This window comes from Hibiscus syriacus, unplaced genomic scaffold (genome assembly GCF_006381635.1).
Source record: "Hibiscus syriacus cultivar Baekdansim isolate YM2019G1 unplaced genomic scaffold, ASM638163v2 tig00110223_pilon, whole genome shotgun sequence".
Taxonomy (NCBI): Eukaryota; Viridiplantae; Streptophyta; class Magnoliopsida; order Malvales; family Malvaceae; genus Hibiscus; species Hibiscus syriacus.
In genome coordinates, this window is record NW_024062636.1 from 1,713,038 (window position 1) to 1,733,320 (window position 20,283).

At 34.8% G+C, this 20,283-nt stretch overlaps 1 protein-coding gene across 2 annotated transcripts; it reads left to right on the forward strand.

Moving 5' to 3' along the window:
- The first annotated feature begins 1,612 nt into the window (after window positions 1-1,612).
- LOC120114375 lies at window positions 1,613-5,812 on the forward strand. Of its 2 annotated transcripts, none has more exons than XM_039135313.1 (5): window positions 1,613-1,910; window positions 2,860-2,937; window positions 3,015-3,099; window positions 4,555-4,643; window positions 5,614-5,812. In XM_039135313.1, the coding sequence occupies exons 1-5, from the start codon at window positions 1,614-1,616 to the stop codon at window positions 5,755-5,757; spliced, it is 693 nt and encodes a 230-aa protein (XP_038991244.1). In that variant the 5' UTR covers window position 1,613; the 3' UTR covers window positions 5,758-5,812. The 2 variants fall into 2 exon arrangements, with proteins under 2 accessions (XP_038991244.1, XP_038991245.1); XM_039135314.1 differs by lacking the exon at window positions 5,614-5,812 and adding an exon at window positions 4,815-4,896 and having other exon boundaries at window positions 4,555-4,740.
- Window positions 5,813-20,283: the final 14,471 nt, after the last annotated feature.

Below are 20,283 nucleotides of genomic sequence, written 5' to 3' on the forward strand. Positions count from 1 at the left end.
CAATTTTTTTATATGAAGATGTTAGTTTTATTAAAAATAGGAAATATACAATACAATGAAGGTTTACAAGTATAATCATAAACGTAAATTAAAATATAGTTGAGATATATTCCTATACCCATTGACACAAAAAATTAGCCGCATAGATTACACAATGACCAAAGAAGCAAAATGTTAAAACCCTAACAAAAAATTGAACAAAATATAGATACAAACAAATATGTTTGTATCAACAAATGAATCACAAAAGGAAATAGAGCTACCAAAAGACCACCGACGAACTACAAATCGGAGTCGAGTGACGTGAGAAAACTATCTACGAACGCAAATTGCATATTCAAATTAATCTGAAATTCTAAAGCATGAAAGATCGGCATGATAATAAATTAATGTCATCTTAATCAATCGTCACGATTTGGTTCTAATTTTTTTTTCTCAACTTCCTATATTAAAAAAATGGAAGACACTAAAATTATATGGTGTGTAGGGGTAAATATTTAATTGTTATATATCTATAATTATGGAAGACCCATTTAATTTTTGGTTTTAAGTTTTTGTTATGCCAAGACTTTTTAAAGTAAAATTATGTGGTGTGTAGGGGTAAATATTTAATTCTTATATATCTATAATTTATAAAATTTATATAATATATAAATCTATAATCTATATCTATATTTATATGACTTAAAAAAATTAATTTTTTATTCCATTCGATTCGAATTGATTTTGAATTGTAATTTCATAAACTGGACTTTAGTTGAAAAAATTTCAAATTCAAATCGAGTTATAAAATACAACTCGAATAGTAACTCAAAAAATTTTAGTAATTAATATATTGATTTTCAAGTTTGAGCCGAATCTTTCGACTCTGCATGATATATGTATATTATATATGAAAATACGAATAAATATACATATATTACATATGATTATAGAGAACCGTTTAAATTACAATAAAATATTATTATAATATTATAAATATTTATAATTAAATTTAAACATAAACTCAAATAAATCATTTCGATTAGAAAAATATTAAGTTAAATTCATGTTATAAAATATGATTCATCAATTTAAATAATTAAAAAAATATTCAATTCGACTTAATTCGACATTTATCGATTATCCCTACAACAAGAATTTAAGGGAGGAAAAAGGGACACCATGAGGGTAGGGGAGAGAGAGGGAGAACCGACGAAGGGAGAATGAGAACGATGGTAAGGATTTGTGAGAAGAACGTCCGTCAGGTTTTAAGGATAAAATAAAAAGATATTGAGGTTAATAATTTTGGGATTAGAATTTTAGAGTATAATTAAAAAATTTATTTTTATTTTAAATTACAATTAAATATTAATAAAAACATATTATAATTATATATTAATAAAAATAAGTCTCATAATTGGGATGTTACTTAGAAATCGGAGGGGTGATAGAAAAATTCAATATATAAAATTTAATTATTAATTTACAATTTTAAAATTTTAGTGACCAAACTAATATTTTGAAGAAAGTTAAGTGATAAATTGAGTAGTTTATCCTTTTGTGTAACACAATCCTACCTCTCGCATCTTAAAACCGAAGGCACACCCCATTCCCTAGCGTTGGCTGTAAAAATGGAGGCGTTGGCAGAGCTAGAGCGAGTCCAGACTCGAATCCTCGAACGAATATTGAAGCTAGAGCTCACTCACCTGCCTCATAATGCTGAACCTATCTCTTCTTCCTCTCCTCTCACCAACGGCGATGCCAGCGCCGATGTCGAAGCTCGTCTTTCCAATATTCTACGGTCCAATGCCGTCAACGACTTCATGTTCAAGAGAGTCGCCTCCAATTATTATGAATGGCCTCTCGAGTCCCGCCGCGACGCCCTCGGTGCCGCCTCTGTCCATCATCTTTGCAAAAGCATCGTTTTGGTTTGTCATTAAACTATTTTACTTCAAATTGATAATTGATCATTTAGTTGCAATTTAGTAATTTTTTTCTTAATTAGCAACGAGTTTCTGATTTGATTTTTAGCTTGAGATACTGAATATCTGTTAAATTTCTTTAATTCTCGTATTTCCTAGTCATTACTTTTTTTTATTCAAGCAATTAGCGATAAATGTAAGATTGAGAAGCAATTAAGTAGTGCATCTAGACTTTTCTTTAAAAAAATGGATTCATTTCATTACAACGCCGAGCTACATCATTGAAGAAAGATTATTTGAAGTAGTGAAGCAGCTGACATGAGAATGTGATATTGGTTGTTCAGAAGGTGAAAAAGTTGGTTGCTTTTGTTAAGGAGGAGAAATGCAAATGCATTTAAATGTACTAAAAGGTGACTTGACGTGTGGCTGTAATGTGAAATAGAGCTCGCATAACCAACCCGTGATGGGCAATTTTGAGTTGATATTACCTTTTGTCATACACCTTGTACATGTGGAAATTTATGAGTTCTGTAAAGAATATGTTGTTAGGATGATCATAGGTTTAATGTTCTGATATGAACAGTGAAATATGCCCCCCAACCTTTTTGAAGTCATTTATCATTCAACAACATATTTGTATGAGCTGTAAAAATACATCAGTAGCTGTCTTGGTTCTTTCACAGTTGGTTCATGTTTGAATATAAACATTTCTGTTGTAAGGGGTTTCATGTGGATTGACGAATATGGTTTTATGGGTAGTTGGGTGTTAGCAGAGAGTTAAAATTGTAAACTGCTAAGCATTCTGAGCATATTCTCAGTTTTCAATATGACAGCCATTTACCTTCACTCCTTCCATTTTTACGGTGGCTTTTTATTTTCTATTGCAAAAGACCATAAGTTGATTTGTTCATTTTAATCTACCATACTATTTACTAAGTCTGCTTTGTCTGCTCAGGTGAATACTCAAGCCCCTCCCAATGTAATTGATTGTAGTGATTGGAACAATTCAAAGTATTATGTTGTTGTAGTTCAGGTAACTTCCTTTTCCCTATGTATCAACAAGATGCCCCTATAAGAAGGATCTTACATTTAAATCCTTTCATATTGCAGTATACTGCTAGATTCAATGCTGAAACTGTCAAAAATTTTCTCTACACACTCAACAATGGCAAGATATCAAAGAAGAAATTTAACTGTAAGCTTATTTGTTTGTAATCCTCTTTATGTTAAAAATGACACCTTTAAAATTCAGGAATATTTCATTGAAATTATTATTAGATTATTCTAGCTTTTCTGAAATGTATACCTAAAGATCCAACATAAACATTTGACTATAATGAAGATTCAAAGCACATGCATTTAGGAGGTTAGCAGCCAAGAGATTACACTTGGTCGGTGTAAAGATCCTGGCATATTTGAGTTTAGTTGGTTTCAATGTTATATTCTGGTAGGTTGGTGCCAGTACATGTCATTCATGCATTAATACATGATGTCCTAAGTCTTTAATAATCTCTGTGTGGAAAGAATGGAGTCCTAAATGCCCTTATTTTCTTGTCAACCTAGTTATTTGATAATTTGTTCAAAATGAATCATATTATAAAGTTATTGTCAGTCTTACAGACCTTCCTTTTATGTCATTGTCATCATATTCTCTTTCCTTTTCATTATTTCAGTTTGGAGAAGCTAATGAATTTTGATTAGTAATAACATTCTTTTTTCCATTAGCACAAACATTTTTTGCTTATATTTGGTAGTCTGCATTTCATGTAAGTCTAGAGATAACCATAACTAGTTAAAGATCCTAAGCTGTCTGCATTCCTCACAGAGACTAAGTTAACTAAACACGGGCAGAAATTAGTTCATTTATTGTCATTTAACTAGTTTCAGCATGCACGAACCAAGCGACCTCAATGGTAAAGGAGTCATTATTATTCCTTGAGTTACCGGGTTCGAGCACCTGGAATGCCAGGGGTGTAAGCATTCAATGTTAAAGAGCCGAGAGTTATCTTTGAACAAATACTGACTTGTACTTACCTCAAATTAATAAAAAAACTAGTTTCAGCATGAACTGAATGATTAATTAAGGGAAAGCTATGGAGTAATAAATTGCAAGTTATCATCAACTTACCGTTACATTTTTGGTCTAAATATTAGTTCACTTACTGCCATTTGCTGAGGATGCAAGGACTAGTTTCAGCATCTGCTGAATCAATAATTGAGAGAGAACTTGTTGACATTTTTGGCTTTTATGCAAAAGTTGTTGACTAATAGGTGCATTGTTGTTTATGACTGCGAATGGTAATAAAGCTATCCGGTGTTCATTCATTCATTCTTTTTTTTTTTTGGTTGTTCATTATTTCTGATTCTACTGCAATGCCGATTTGTTTGAATTTTATTAAATCATCTATAAAGATATGAGATGCATTCAGAACCCAGCTTGTGAAGTTTTTTATTGTTCTGATGCATGGTCAAGTTATTTGATTGATGCTTTCTTCTTAAGGATGCCATTTTTTTTAATATTGGGCTGAAGAAACCATTAAACTTTTGGTGCAATGTTGGCTCCTATCATTCTTTATGTGGCTGGAAGATTTGTTTAAGGTTGAGATCTCTAAAATATTTAGTTAATTATTACTTGTTTTAAATAATTCAGTGAGACTTGCTCCCGAGGAGACATCAATAAAGTTGACTGGCTATGAACACAATGCAGTTACTTGCATTGGTATGCAAACTGACATTCCAGTAAGTGCTCTTTATGCAAACCTTTATATTCTTGCTTTACATGACATCTAATTGCTTTTCCATTTCTTTCTGCTTCCCCTTCCTTCAAATGCACTAAAGTTTGTTTATTTTGTTAGTATATTGGTCTTGTGTTGCTTGTTATTTCTTCTTTATCTGCCATTGCTGTACAATGCATTGGGAATTATTCAATATGGCACTTATCTTCAGTTTGTAACATAGTATAATGGACAATAGAAAGGGAACAAGGAAGTTTCTAAAAAAATGTCATTTCATTTTTCTGTAGACAACTCATTGCTTTGACGAGCCTTTTTGTGTAAAAATGGTACCTTTACCTGTCTTAGACAGTACCTCCTTCAATGCCTGTCCCATAGGATGATCGAATGAGGACCCGGGGTGTCTGTTGCCTGGACAGATATCCATCCTTATCATGCTTAGAACCATTTGGCACGTTTGTATGCACAGTCAAACAGTAAAAATTGTTGTTTTCAAGTCTGTTTCATGTATTTGAGTATAGAAACAGATATACTCCAGTTTTTCAATCTATCTACCCGCTTTCGGGTTGGTCCACTGTTCCTCATGTCAGCTCAAATCATTTGCTGCTAGTCTGCCACTTATAGAGTTTATTGTTTTGTTGTGTGTATGTCTGCATATTCCTTTAGCACATGATGATAGCTTGTGTAAACTGAGAGATGGAAGCCTAAGATTCAAAAATTAGTTGGTAGCGTGACATTTCTATTGGACAGTCTACATTTAAGGGGTGATTAGTGATGAAAACTGAGAAACTATATCACAAATTTCTTCAAGAAACAGAAAATCAATTTTAATGTTTCTGATTGGAGGTATGATCCATCTTGATTAGACTAAATGGCATGACATTGCACATGCCCATGTATGCACCATGAATGGCAGAAAAAATGATTTCATGTTTTTCATCATGCTTCTAGTGACTGGAGAATTAAACTGATTTCAGGTAATTTTAGATGAAGCCCTTGTAAAGCTTAATCCCGATTTCTTCTGGTTGGGAGGAGGCGAGGTTGATCTGAAGCTTGGAATCAGAACCTCTGAATTCATCAACTTTGTCAAACCTTTTATTGTCAGCTGCAGTGGTAGCTAATTATACTAATTCATTCCACAATAACAAGAAACTACATGGGAATCCAGTCTGGTGGAGAATGATGCTTCTTTTATTGGTTTCTTTATTATTAAATGCGCAATTGGAAATTTTGAGTCCTGCGTAGGCAGCCATGTACTTGATTAAGGTGGCTCATGTGCCTTTTAGGTAGTCTTATTAAATACGGACTTTACTGAATTAGAGATTTCCTAATAGTCTTTATGTCATTGTCATGCAAGATATCAAAAGGCCTAAGATAGGGCATATTGGCGTGTTGGGTACCTAAGGACTTTGAAGGCTTTTGATTGGGTAAGTACGATGACTTGGGTTTTCAACTTTGCTTTGTTTGTCTTTCGGTTGTATTTATGCATTTTAATTTTGCTTAATAAATCTTTCTTTTATTAAAAAGATCATATTTTAGCCATCGAAATCTCTGAATCTGGGGTTGGTTTAGTCATATTATGCTGAAAAGTAGAGGCAGGAATTTCTAGAGATGAAAATCAGCATTATCTAATCACAGTCTGTATGTGTAATTTCTGGATTAGATGTTAGTATATATCATCATTTCAACGCGCATATTGAAACAAAACAGAGATGCCAGTAATCTGTAGTTAACAAGAGAATATAGTTGAGGAAAAATAATTATTTATTAATCTGCTGTAAAGGGATTAAAGGCATAAAAAACGTAACAAATTGTTCCTAAAAACTCCATCTATCTTAGAAAACTAAGGAAGCAATAAGACATGCTATTGACTTCAACTAAGCAACTTATTCCTAGATTTCAGGAACAAAGCACTGACCAAGCAAAACAGAAAAGCAAACATAAGTTTTTCTTATTAGAAGATATCCCCTGGTGCATACTCAGGGTTAATGACACTAAGGGTTGCTCTAAAGCATTCAAACTCAAGTTTCCCTAAAGCTTTTGTGAATATGCCTGCAACTTGTTGATTGGAAGATATCCCCTTCAGTTCAGATATTTGATTTAACACCTTCTCACAGATAAAATGATGACAAACTTCAATATGCTTCGTTCGTGCATGAAAGACCAGATTTGAAGCAACTTGACATCACTTTGGTTGTCACAATAAATTTTTATTGGAGAATCTACTGCACCAAAAATATCTTTTATCAAACACTTCAGTCAAACACACTCTTGTGCTGTCATTGTTGCTGCCATATATTCAGCTTCAGTGCTGGAGAGTGCGACGATCGATTGCTTTTTACAACACCATGAAATAGCAGTATAACCAAAACTGAAACAGTACCCTAAAGTTGATCGACGATCCTCCAAGCTGCCAGCCCAGACTGCATCAGTATAGCCTTGCAATGAAAATTCATTTCCTTTCTTGTAGAAAAGACCAAAATCAGTAGTTCCCTTGATGTATCATAGAATTCTTTTAGCAGCATCAAAATATGGAGTTCTTGGAGCTTACATAAACTGAGAAATAACACCAACTGCATACGAAATCTCTGGTTGTGTGATAGTTAATTAAATTAAACTACCAACAAGTCTGAATTTTCTGACATCCTTGAAGAGCTCCCCTTCATCTTTCTTCAACTTGAGATGTGATTCCATTGGAGCTAATTTTTCTTTGGACTCCCTCGTATTAGAAAACTGCAACAGTTGATTTGCATATCTATGTTGACAAATAAAATATACTTAGTCTAATCTTTTAATTTCTAAACCAAAAAAGCAACACACCTCTCCCAAGTTCTTCATTTCAAAATGAATCGATAGTTCATTTTTCAACATAGAAGTTTCAGCCTCATTATTCCCAATAATTATCATATCATCCACGTGCAAGAGAACTAGCAAACTAGCAAACATATATTTGATTCTAGCTTAATGAGCAAACTAGAATCAGCGTCCGAAACTCTAAATCCATAAAAGATAAAAAAAATTGAGCGACTTTACCATACCAAACATGTGACACCCTAATCCAATCAGACCCGAAGATCCATGGATTACGATGCCACACGGGACCACCAGAATGGTCAACTTGAAAATTTCTTTTCAAACATTTGTAATCATCATAATAATTTATAATTGCGACAGAAATCAAATTCAACGTTTACAAAATATAGGAGTCCCCAAAATACGTACAAAACAACCATAGAGTTTAAAATCAAAATAGAGTTATGACTCGACTACAAGGTCTATATAGAATGCATGCCCTCTAAAATAGACTCAAGACATACTCTGCAAATCTTTTGGTTTGGAATGTACGGATGCGATAGGCTCCTTAACGATCCCCCCTACTAACCTGCGCACGGAAACACATTCCATAAGCTGATCTCACAAGCTCAGTGCCACGAGATTAACTATGCAATACTACATGCATTCATCACATGGACATGTCGGTGTGCAAAGTCATAAACATGCATAAGTACATAACAAGCATGAGATAGGACAAGTGGTGTGGTCGGAGGAATTTACGTGCATCTCGGACAACATATTGACCTATCTAGAACGTGATAGCTTTGGGGTAAGAACCAAAATTTATGTGAATCAAAACTTATAACCCTTAGTTTACCTCGGATCCTTGAGAGGTCGAGGTGAGGTTCAAAATTTACGTGCATCGAAAGATCACATACCGAACCTAGTCAAGCATAAGGTACGATTTTAGAATTTATGTGCATCACAATTTGTACCGGTATGACCCAAAATTTACGTGCATCAGATGCGTACCATACAGACAATATCCGGATATTTACAAACAAAGGACAATCGTCATAATGATAGAGTAACCCCGGTGTCCTAACTGTTTCCTGAGCATCATACAAGGGCCAATCTTATGTCATCTTATCTTACTTGATTTCTAGGTAAGAAATTAGTTAACTTGATTGTTTTCACTTGTATTGAATACTTGAAGCTTAAGAAAACTCAAAACACTAGGCCCGATCACGCAAACCGATTAAACCAAAATTGCCAAAAATCATCGTGGGTATCGATACCGTGCCAACAATATCAATATTGACCCCTTGGTGAGTATTGGTACCAAAATTTGCTTCAATGTTTTGAAAAGTACCTTGGTATTGATACCAAATTTGGTTTTTATGTTTCAAAAATGACTCAGCGTCAATATTGACCCTCTGAATATCGATATTGGGCCTCGAGCATATATACTCCTTGAAGAGGTATCGATACTGCCCTTATAAATTACTTGGTTTTTTCCTTTCACGAAGAACAATATCAGTATTGTTCTTCTAGTACCGATATCTGTGTGCTCTGTTTTGAGAACAGAATCACACATAAAACTCACCCTTTCACTCCCCTAAGACTGGGAAACATTTTTAAAGTCTTATTTGGTGTCTTAGAGGTCAAAAGGTACTAACTTTCATGCTTGCAAACATCAAAAATGAATTTTACCATGAATTTACTCTAGTATGCTTTCATGAACAAACAAACCTTATATGTTCATACAATGATCTACATGTGGTATGAACAAGTTAAAATCGTGTTACTTGAAGCTAGGTGACTGAAAAACGTGCTCAAATCACCCAAGGACTAACTTTTCATTTCCTCTAGCCTTTAAGATATTCCCTTGTTCTTTCACTAATCAAAATAAGTTTAATAAGTCGTTAACTCATTTTAAACCTTTGGAAGAAGCCAAAAATGTTTCCTCACAACTTAAATATCATAAAACGAACCAAAACATATAATTTCATAAACCCCCACTAAAACTCGTTTATGTGAAACTTAGCTAAAACTTGAAAAACTGGGTTTGAATGAAAGATTAGGGAATGAAGGTTGTAGTTCTTACCTTGGAGGCTCAAATGGATGCTTGAAACTCTTAAATTTTCCTATTTTAACTTAGTTCTTAAAGAGGAAGGGAGACAAAAAGAAGAGAGACAAAAAGAAGAGAGGAAGAAGATAAGCTTTTGGGGACAAAGATAAACATATTTCACACGTGAGATCATCCCAAATTAATGGGAATCAACTTTGATTCAAATAAATGGGTAATTTATTCACCTAGTCCCTCCTCATTTTCTTCATGATTAAAAACATCCCTTCTTAAGCTTATTGGGTTCATTACAAGCCCAAGTAATATATATTTGGGTCCAAAGCTTGATATACTAAGGGAAATTTATTCTAAATCTCAACCGAATAAACCCGAAACTACTAACCCATATTTTAGGGCGTTACAATTCTCCCATCCTAGAAGAAATTTCGTCCTCAAAATTTACCCGAATAAAAGAGGTACGCATACTGGAGTTGCATATCCTCTTCGGATTCCCATGTCGTTTCCTCTACGCCATGGTTCATCCATAAAAAATTTACTAACATGGGATATATCGGATCAGTATCTTCAAATCATAGAGACGTGAAACATATTGTGAATGCGCTCTAACTCTATAGGTAACGCCAAATGATAAGCCACTAGCCCAACTCTCTCCAAAACCTTATAGGTCTTATGAATCGCAGGGTCAACTTACATTTGCGTCCAAACTGAAGTATTTTTTTCTCTGGGGAAACCTTAAGAAATATCATGTCTCTCACTGTAAACTCTATATCCTAACGCTTCATATCGGCATAGGACCTTTGTTTGTCAGAAGCCTCCTTCAAATGGCTTTGAATCAATTGAATTCTCTTCGGTTTCTAGGATTAAGTCAGGACCTACAATTTTTCGTTGAGTTTCGTCCAACTTAATAGAGTCCTACATTTTCTCCAATACAAGGCTTCATAAGGAGCCATCTTAATACTTGGTTGGTAACTGTTATTGTACGTAAATCCCACCAAGGGCAAGTGATCCTCCTAACTATCCTTAAGATCCAAAACGGTACATCTAAGTATATCCTCTAAAATCTGAATAACTCTCTCGGACTACCCGTCTGTTCGAGGATGAAAGATGGTGCTATAATGCAGTTTAGTACCCAAAGCTCTATGTAACGCTTTCTAGAACCGAGAAGTGAATCGTGGATCTCTGTTGGAAATAATTGAGATAAGGACTCCATACAATCTCATAATCTCATGTATGTACAGTTGAGCCAAGTTCTCTTATGTGTAATACATACGAATCGAAAAAAAATGAGCTGATTTGGCCAGTCGATCCACAGTAATCCATACAACACTATGACGAAACCTCTTCATCGAAAGATCGGTTACTAAGACCATCGTCACTCTTTCCTATTTCCACTGCGGAATCTGAATCGACTGCAAAAATCCAAGGGAACATGATGTTCCACCTTTACTTGTTGGCAAACCAAACACTTAGCAACAAATTCAGACACTTCACTCTTTATTTCTGGTCACCAATACAAAGGTCAAAGCTCTTGGTATATCTTGTTACTACCCGAATGAATGAAGAGGATACTACAATGTGCTTCGTGAATGATCTTTTTGTGAAGATGTCTGACAGCTGGTACACATAAACACCATCGAAAGTACAATACACTTTCATCATACAACTCGAAACTTGGGACCTCTCCTCGAAAGACATATTCCACTTGAAATTTAATTGATTGTCTAAAGCTTGCAATCTTTTAACTTCACCCACTAGCTCGGGTTTGACCCTCAACTTGGCTAACAAATAACCTGAATCAGTCAATCTTAGATGCGCTAGTAAAGTGTAACACCCCCAACCCGTACCCGACCCAGATATGAGTCTGAGATGTCACATTGACTTTTTAAAAAAATATTCTTAACAAAATAACAACACATTAGGACTTATATTAATAAAATACGATAATATACATAGGTTTATAAAACAGTTCCCCAAAATACTTAGAGCATACACAACCTAATCATTTGATTACATGCTAACATTAATTTACTTAACATAATGACATACTATTTAGGTTGCTTCTGATCTGATAGTTACAGGAGTAATGCTGTCCCAGCTGCCTAGCTTTGTTTGTTTACCTTTTCGGATCCTACGTGTGAAACACTCACACGCTAAGTCATCGACTTAGTGAGGTATAACAACAACAACAACAACAACAACAACAACAACAATAACAATAATAATAATAATAATAATAATAATAATAATAAAAAATATAATGATAATGCCAGAATGAGACAGAGTGCAATGAGATTATATATTTAATCAATGAAATTTATATAACCATGTTTATTATCCATAAGCTTATCATATTAACAATCATGAATTTTTATTAATAAGTTCACTAGCCCATGATACAATACTGAGAACCTAAGGTGTACGAGTATAATGAGGTTGTACACTATGCTGTCACCACAGCTCGTATAAATACATCGAAGTACCACATAGAATTACACCGAAGTGTTGCGTAGAGAAACACCGAAGTGCCGCGTAGAGAAACATCGAAGTACCATATAAGATGTCCCTAAGGACCATATAGAAATTCCTTAAGAATCATATACATATGCAAAGGATAAAGTACGTGTCTCAAAGGACCCCATACATGTTCCAAAGAATATATATATATGTCCCGAAGGACCGCGTAGACCCTCCACTCTTGGCATGCCATCTATACCTATAGTTCTCATTTACATAACATGAGCTTTTCACAATTCACATAGTGTATCTCATAGACATATAATTTTTTACCTTTATCACATGGCTCATATAACTTTTCACGTATATTCATTTAAAACATGTCACATAATGCATATAGTACAAATTCATATCATGTATCATAATATAAAACGAGTCATGTATTAAGGTATTGAATCTATACTTATCACAAGTCTAAAGTTCGATATACGATTATAATCATGCTATGCATATGCACTCACCTAGATCTCTTTGTCTTTCCCTCGATCGATCTTACTTCCCAAATGTTCCAGAATTGCTTTAGGCTCAGTATCTACATAAATATAAATTTTAAGGCAATTATCAGATGCCTAAACCTTATAATTTGATGCTAATAACTTAAACTAATTTAACGAACCATGATTCATTTTTCCCTTTAGGGGGTATCAGTACACTACGGGTGTATCGGTACCCAAAATAGCTTTAAAATTCACAAGTATCGATACTTGCCTGTGTGTATCGATACACATGTATCGATATACTCCTCAATGTATCGATACACCATGAAGATATCCTTCAAAATTTGGTTTTAGTGTATCGGTACCTATTCATAGTGTATCGTTACACCCTACCCAGAACAGACTGTTTCCACCTGAAAATTACCAACACTTCCCTCAATTTCATATATAAAACCCTTTTTAAGCTACCAAACTCAACAAAAATCATTTTAACTAACTTCTATCATTCCAATACCTTATAATCTCCCATATCTCATCCAAATTCTTAAAGCTAAAAATCGTACCAAATTTTACATGTAATCCAAACTTATTTTTGACACTTACAACTTCTTGTTCTCATATATGACAAGTCAAATTCATCTCCTAAATTCATTTAAACATTCTTGTTCAAATTTTAACTTAAATTCTTCATACCTTCAATCCTACATAACTTGTTATTCTTTGGATGTTAAACTACTTTAAACATTCTTTTAGGTTTCCTAATCTTCCAAGAGTCCAAAACATATCTTATTTACAGGAATTATTCAACTAAAGGAATTCTTACCTTAGCTCATGTACTCCACGGTTGAAGAAGAAGAAAGTGGAAGAAGAGTTGCCTGGAAACTTTGTTTCCTACACATGCCCCATATGGGTATTTAAATATCCACAATAATATTTAATTACTTCCCTTTACTCAATGACTTTTTATCCCCTTTTTCCATCATTCATTTGCTAAATCATCCAACACTAATATTTTAATTAATTCATTTAACTTTTTGAATTACCTACTTTGGTCACTAGATTTTAAAAACTTTCAATTTGGTCACTAACATGGTATTGAAGATGTTACAAATCACCCCCTTAAGAAAATTCGTCCTTGAATTTTTATTGCACGAATAGATGGGGGTATTGTTGACCCATATCCTCTTCACTCTCCCATGTTGCTTCCTCTACTTTGTGATTTCTCCAGAGAACTTTGACCAGTGGAACCATTTTATTCCTCAACTTTTTGACTTCATAAGTCAATATTTGTACTGGTTCTTCTTCGTAGGTTAAATCAGGTTTGACTTCTACTTGCTCTGGTGTAATGATATGAGAGGGATCAGACCTATACCTCCGCAACATGGTCACATGGAAGACATTATGGATTTTCTCCATTTCCGGTGGAAAAGATAACTGATATACCACTGGTCCTATCCTCTTAACAACCTCATATGGCCCGATGAATCTAGGACTTAACTTTCCTTTCCGACCAAAACTTATACTTTCTTCCAATGAGATACCTTTAGAAACTTTATCTTCAACTTCAAATTTAATCTCTGTTCTTTTAAGGTCAGAATAGGACTTTTGCCGATCAAATGCCACTTTGAGATTATGTTGAATTTCCTGAACTTTCTCTTCCACATCTTGAATCAAATCCATACCAAAAATGCTTCGATCTTTGAGCTCATACCAATTTAATGGCATACAACATTTCCTCCCATATAACACCTCATAGAGTGCCATCTTGATAATGGACTGATAACTATTGTTGTAAGCGAACTCTGCCAGTGGTAAATACTTCTCCCACCACCATTTGAACTCAATTACGTATGCTCGCAACATATATTCCAAGATTTGAATAGTCATCTCTGATTGTTTGTCAGTTTAAGGGTGAAAGGTCGTACTAAAGTTTAGGCGAGTTCCCAACGCTCCATGTAGGGATTTACATAATCTCGAAGTAAATCAAGGGTCTCGATATGAAACTATAGAAACAGGCACTCCATGCAATCTAATAATTTCTCTAACGTATAATTCCGCGTACTTTTCCATAGAAAAATCAATTCTGACAGGAAGGAAATGTGCTAACTTAGTCAATCGATCAACAATTACCCAGATTGAATCTCTTTCGTTCGAAGTCAAGGGTAACCCCGAAACAAAATCCATCATCACATTTTCCCACTTCCATTGAGGAATGAAAAGTGGTTGCAATAATCCTGACGGAACTTGATGCTCGGCTTTGACATGTTAACATACCAAACACTTATACACAAACTCGATGATACTGCGTTTCATCCCTGGCCACCAATACCGATCTTTCAAATCCATATACATCTTGGTTCTACCTGGGTGATTCGTCAATGGACTGTAATAGGCCTCTGTCAATAAATTTTTCTTCAACTCCTCATCGTTGGGTATCACAATCCTTCCCTTATAAAACAAATTCCCATCCGACTTAACCTCAAAATCTTTAATTTCTCCATTTTCACTTGCTCTACTCTTTTCAAGCACCCTTCATCTTTACTTTGTAATTGTCTAATTCGATCCAACCATGCTGGTTTAAGCTTTAACTCTGCACATACACCACCGTCTCCAGTTAAAGATAATCTTGCATCCATAACTCGTAAGGCTGCAAACGTTTTCATGTTTAAAGCTTCTGCTACCAAGTTAGCCTTTCCGGGATGGTAGTCAATTATTACATCATAATCTCTTAAGAAGTCAACCCATCTCCTTTGTCTCAAATTAAGCTCTTTTTGACTCATCAGATACTTCAAACTCTTATGATCCGTATACAAATAACAATGTTCTCTGTACAGATAATGACGCCAAATCTTGAGAGCGAACACTACAACAACCATTTCCAAGTCATGAGTTGGATAATTCTTTTCATGTGGTTTCAACTCTCAATGCATACGCTACCACTTTCCACTCTTATATTAATACACATCCCAAACCATTATGGGACGCGTCACTGTATACCACAAAATTCTTGTCAGATGCAGGTTGAACCAACACATGATCTTCTGTCAAAATTCTATTTAAAGTTTCAAAACTCTCTTTACATTCAAGAGTCCAAACAAACAATACGTTCTTTCTCATCAGCTTTGTTAAAGGCAGCACTATCATTGAAAAATTCTTAACGAATCTTCGATAATAACCAGTAAGTCCAAGGAAACTCTGAACTTCCGATACATTCTTTGGAACTTTCCAATCCATAATAGCCTTTATCTTGTAAGGGTCCACCAAAATCCCATCTATAGAAATCACATGCCCAAGGAAAATCACTTCATTAAGCCAAAACTCACATTTAGACAAATTGGCATAAAATTTCTTATCTCTGAGAATTTGCAAGACTATCCTCATATGTGCACTATGCTCTTCATTGGATTTCGAGTACACCAGTATGTCATCAATAAAGACAACTATAAACTGGTTTAAATAGGGTTGAAAAATCCTGTTCATGAGATGCATGAAAGCAACATGTGCATTTGTTACTCCAAATGGCATTACAATGAATTCATAGTGACTATATCTCGTTCTAAAAGCTATATTCGAAATGTCTTTCTCCTGAATCTTCAATTGATGATAACCAGAACATAAGTCAATCTTCGAGAATACCGAAGCTCCCTTTAACTGATCAAACAAGTCGTCAATTCGGGGGAGGGGATACTTATTCTTGATGGTCACCTTATTAAGCTGTCGATAATCAATGCAGAGACGCATTGACCTATCATTCTTTTTAACAAATAAAACTGGAGCCCCCCAAGGCGACACACTTGGTCGAATAAATCCCTTCTCTAGCAACTCTTACAATTGATTCTTTAACTCTTGTAGTTCTTTCAGAGCCATCCGATAAGGTGTCATTGCAATAGGAGTTGTTCCTGGCATTATTTCTATCTTAAATTCTACCTCTTTATCTGGAGGTAATCCTGGTAACTCAGCAGGGAAAACATCAGGGAATTCTCAAACTATTGGAATCTCCTTTAAACATTTCTCTTTAATTCTTATGTCGATCATATTTTCAAGAAAACTTTGACATCCTTGTAGTAGCAACTTCTTGGTTGACATCGCTGATATTACATTTGCTAAAGGATTAAACCTTTCACTGATCACATTCATTTCTGTTCCTTCTGGACTTCTCAGAGTTACCTTTTTCAATCTACAATCAACATTCCCATAATAACGAAATAGCTAATCCATTCCTAGAATCACTTCGAACTCATCAAAGGGTAGTTCCATCAGATTAGTATGGAATTCAATTCCCTGAATCTTTATGGGACACCCTTTACAGACCTTATTTACCCGAGCACTATACCCTAAAGGATTAGTTACTATCACCTCATTACTCATAGATTCTAATGGGATTCTCAATTTCTTTACTAATTTACTGGTAATATAAGAATAAGTGGATCCCGAATCAATCAATATAGGTACTAATTTATCAAACAGCTGGAAAGTATCTGCTATAATATTAGGATCATCACGGTCTTCACTTGTCTTTAGATTGTATACCCGAGCAGTTGAATGGACTTCAGGTTGTGCAGAGGATTCAGATTGGTTCCTCCCTCTGCCTCTTCCTTGTCCTCTTTGCGAGACAGAACCAACTCTCTCAGACAGTGCAGGCTCACCAACCATCAATGGACAATCCCAGATAAAATATCTGATATCTCCGCATTGAAAACAGGCTCCAAAAGCCATCCGACATATCCTAAAATGATTCTTTCCACAATACTGACATTGTCTTGCTTGACTTTGGTTGGATCTCCCAACATCGAATCCCACTGATTGTGTCTGTCTAGCTCTCGCCTGACTTACTCCCCTTGCAGAAGATGCAACAGATTCAGATCTAGCTTGGGGCTAGAATCCCGAATCTCTTCATCTTTTTGGTGGTGTTGAGTTGGATGAAACACCAGTCCTCTTCTAAGTCTGAACTCTTTTATCCCCAAATATTTTATTCTGAGCTCTATCAAGAGCTTTATCACGATTAATCACCTCCTGGAACGATGAAAAGTTCAGTACTATTAGCATTTGTTTTAATCTAGGGCACAAGCCCTCCACAAACCATTCACGAGCATATTTTTCTATAGGAACGAGCTCAGTGACGAACCGACTCAGCTTATTAAACTCGCACTCATACTCATATACGGAGTGATTTCTACTTCAAGTTCATAAATTACTGCTTCATTTGCCTGATGAATTGATCTCCAATATATTTGAGTTTAAACTCCTCCAAAAACAGAGACCACGTCAATTGCTCACTTGACATTCTCATGGTGACGTTCGTCCACCATATCCTCGCTTGTCCCCTTAACAAAGACACAACTCCATCCAACTTCTCCACTTCAGAGCACTAGAAACCATCTAACATGATTTTCAAATCATTCAGCCAAAGATCAGTTGCCACCGGACCTTCTTCGGTTTCTCCCTTAAATTTGGGAGCTCCTAATCCTCTTAACTCTTTTACTATATTCATTCTTGGAGTTGATGGAGAAGGAGGTTGGAGACGCGTTAGAATAGCGTCCAACGTCCTGAAGAATGTGTCCTGATCTTGCACAATCACCCACTGAAATGCCTGTTCTTCACCTTGCCTGGCCAGAGAAGGTGAATTACTACTCTCAGCTAGACTCTCAGCTGGCCTATCTTCTCCAGCTTCACTTCAGGAGCTACTATGTCCGGACATCTAATAAGAATAAACATAATATTCTATTAGCAAGACAGAATACTCATTATTATATCATATCAGAAGTTCTCACAATTTGTTGGCATGTATTCCATTAAATACACTCTAGACTCTGGTTTATGACTAGAATCGGCTAAACCGTAGCTCTGATACCATTAAATGTAACACCCCAACCCGTACCCGACCCGAATACGAGTCCGAGATCTCACATTGACTTTTTAAAATAATATTCTTAACGAAATAACAACACATTAGGACTTATATTAATAAAATATGATAATATACATAGATTTATACAAAAGTTCCCCAAAATACTCAGAGAATACACAACCTAATCATTTGATTACATGCCAACATTAATTTATATAACATAATGACATACTATTTAGGTTGCTTCTGATCTGATAGTTACAGGAGTAATGCTGTCCAGCTGCCTAGCTTTGCTTGTTTACCTTCTCGGATCCTACGTGTGAAACATTCACACGTTAAGTCATCGACTTAGTGAGGTATAATAATAATAATAATAATAATAATAATAATAATAATAATAATAATAATAATAATAATAAAATATAATGATAATGCCAGAATGAGATGGAGTGCAATGGAATTATATATTTAATCAATGCAATTTATATAACCATGTTTCTTATCTATAAGCTTAACATATTAACAATCATGAATTTTTATTAATAAGTTCACTAGCCCATGATACAATATTGAGAACCTAAGGTATACGAGTATAAAGAGGTTGTGCACTATGCTGTCACCACAACTCCTATAAATGCACCGAAGTGCCAATTAGAATTGCACCGAATTATCGTGTAGAGATGCACCGAAGTGCCATATAAGATGTCCCTAAGGACCACATAGAAATTCCTTAAGAATCATATACATATGCAAAAGATCAAGTACGTGTCTCAAAGGACCCCATACATGTTCCAAAGAATACATATATGTCCTGAAGGACCGCGTAGACACTCTACTCTTGGCATGCCAACTATACCTATAGTTTTCATCTACATAACATGGGATTTTCACAATTCACACAGTGTATCTCATAGACATATAATTTCTTACCTTTATCATATGGCTCATGTAACTTTTCATGCATATTCATTTAAAACATGTCATATAATGCATATGGTACGAATTCATTTCATGTATCATAATATAAAATGAGTCATGTATTAAGGTATTGAATCTATACTTATCACAAATCTAAAGTTCGATATACTATTATAATCATGCTATGCATATGCACTCACCTAGATCTCTTTGTCTTTCCCTCGATCTAGATCTCTTTGTCTTTCCCTCGATCGATCTTACTTCCCAAATGTTTCGGAATTGCTTTAGGCTCAGTATCTACATAAATATAAATTTTAAGACAATTATCAGATGCCTAAACCTTATTATTTGATGCTAATAACTTAAACTAATTTAACGAACCATAATTTAATTTTCCCTTTAGGGGGTATTGGTATACTACGGGTGTATCGATATCCAAAACAGCTTCAAAATTCACAAGTATCGATACATGACTGTGTGTATCGATACACAGGTATCAATACACTCTTCAATGTATCGACACACCGTGAAGATATCCTTCAAAATTTGGTCTTAGTGTATCGGTACCTATTCATAGTGTACCGATACACCCTACCCAGAACATACTGTTTCCACCAAAAAATTACCAACACTTCCCTCAATTTCATATATAAAACCCTTGTTATGCTACCAAACTCAACAACAATCATTTTAACTAACTTCTATCATTCCAATACCTTATAATCTCCCATATCTCATCCAAATTCTTAAAGCTAAGAATCATACCAAATTTTACATATAAGCCAAACTTATTTCTGACACTTACAACTTCTTATTCTAATATATGACAAGCCAAATTCAGCTCCTAAATTCATTTAAACCTTCTTCAAATTTTCACTTAAATGCTCCATACCTTCAATCCTCCATAACTTGTTATTCTTTGGACGTTAAACTACTTTAAACCTTCTTTTAGGTTTCCTAATATTCCAAGACTCCAAAGCATATCTAATTTAAAAGAATTATTCAACTAAAGGAATTCTTACCTTAGCTCATGTACTCCACGGTTGAAGAAAGTGGAAGAAGAGTT

Bases quoted from the DNA above. Each gene is read 5' to 3' on its own strand.
- LOC120114375 (XM_039135313.1), top strand. From the start codon at position 1,614: ATGGAGGCGTTGGCAGAGCTAGAGCGAGTCCAGACTCGAATCCTCGAA. The intron at 1,911-2,859 runs GTTTGTCATTAA...TTGTCTGCTCAG, and splicing joins TTTGCAAAAGCATCGTTTTG to GTGAATACTCAAGCCCCTCC. The intron at 2,938-3,014 runs GTAACTTCCTTT...TTCATATTGCAG, and splicing joins ATTATGTTGTTGTAGTTCAG to TATACTGCTAGATTCAATGC.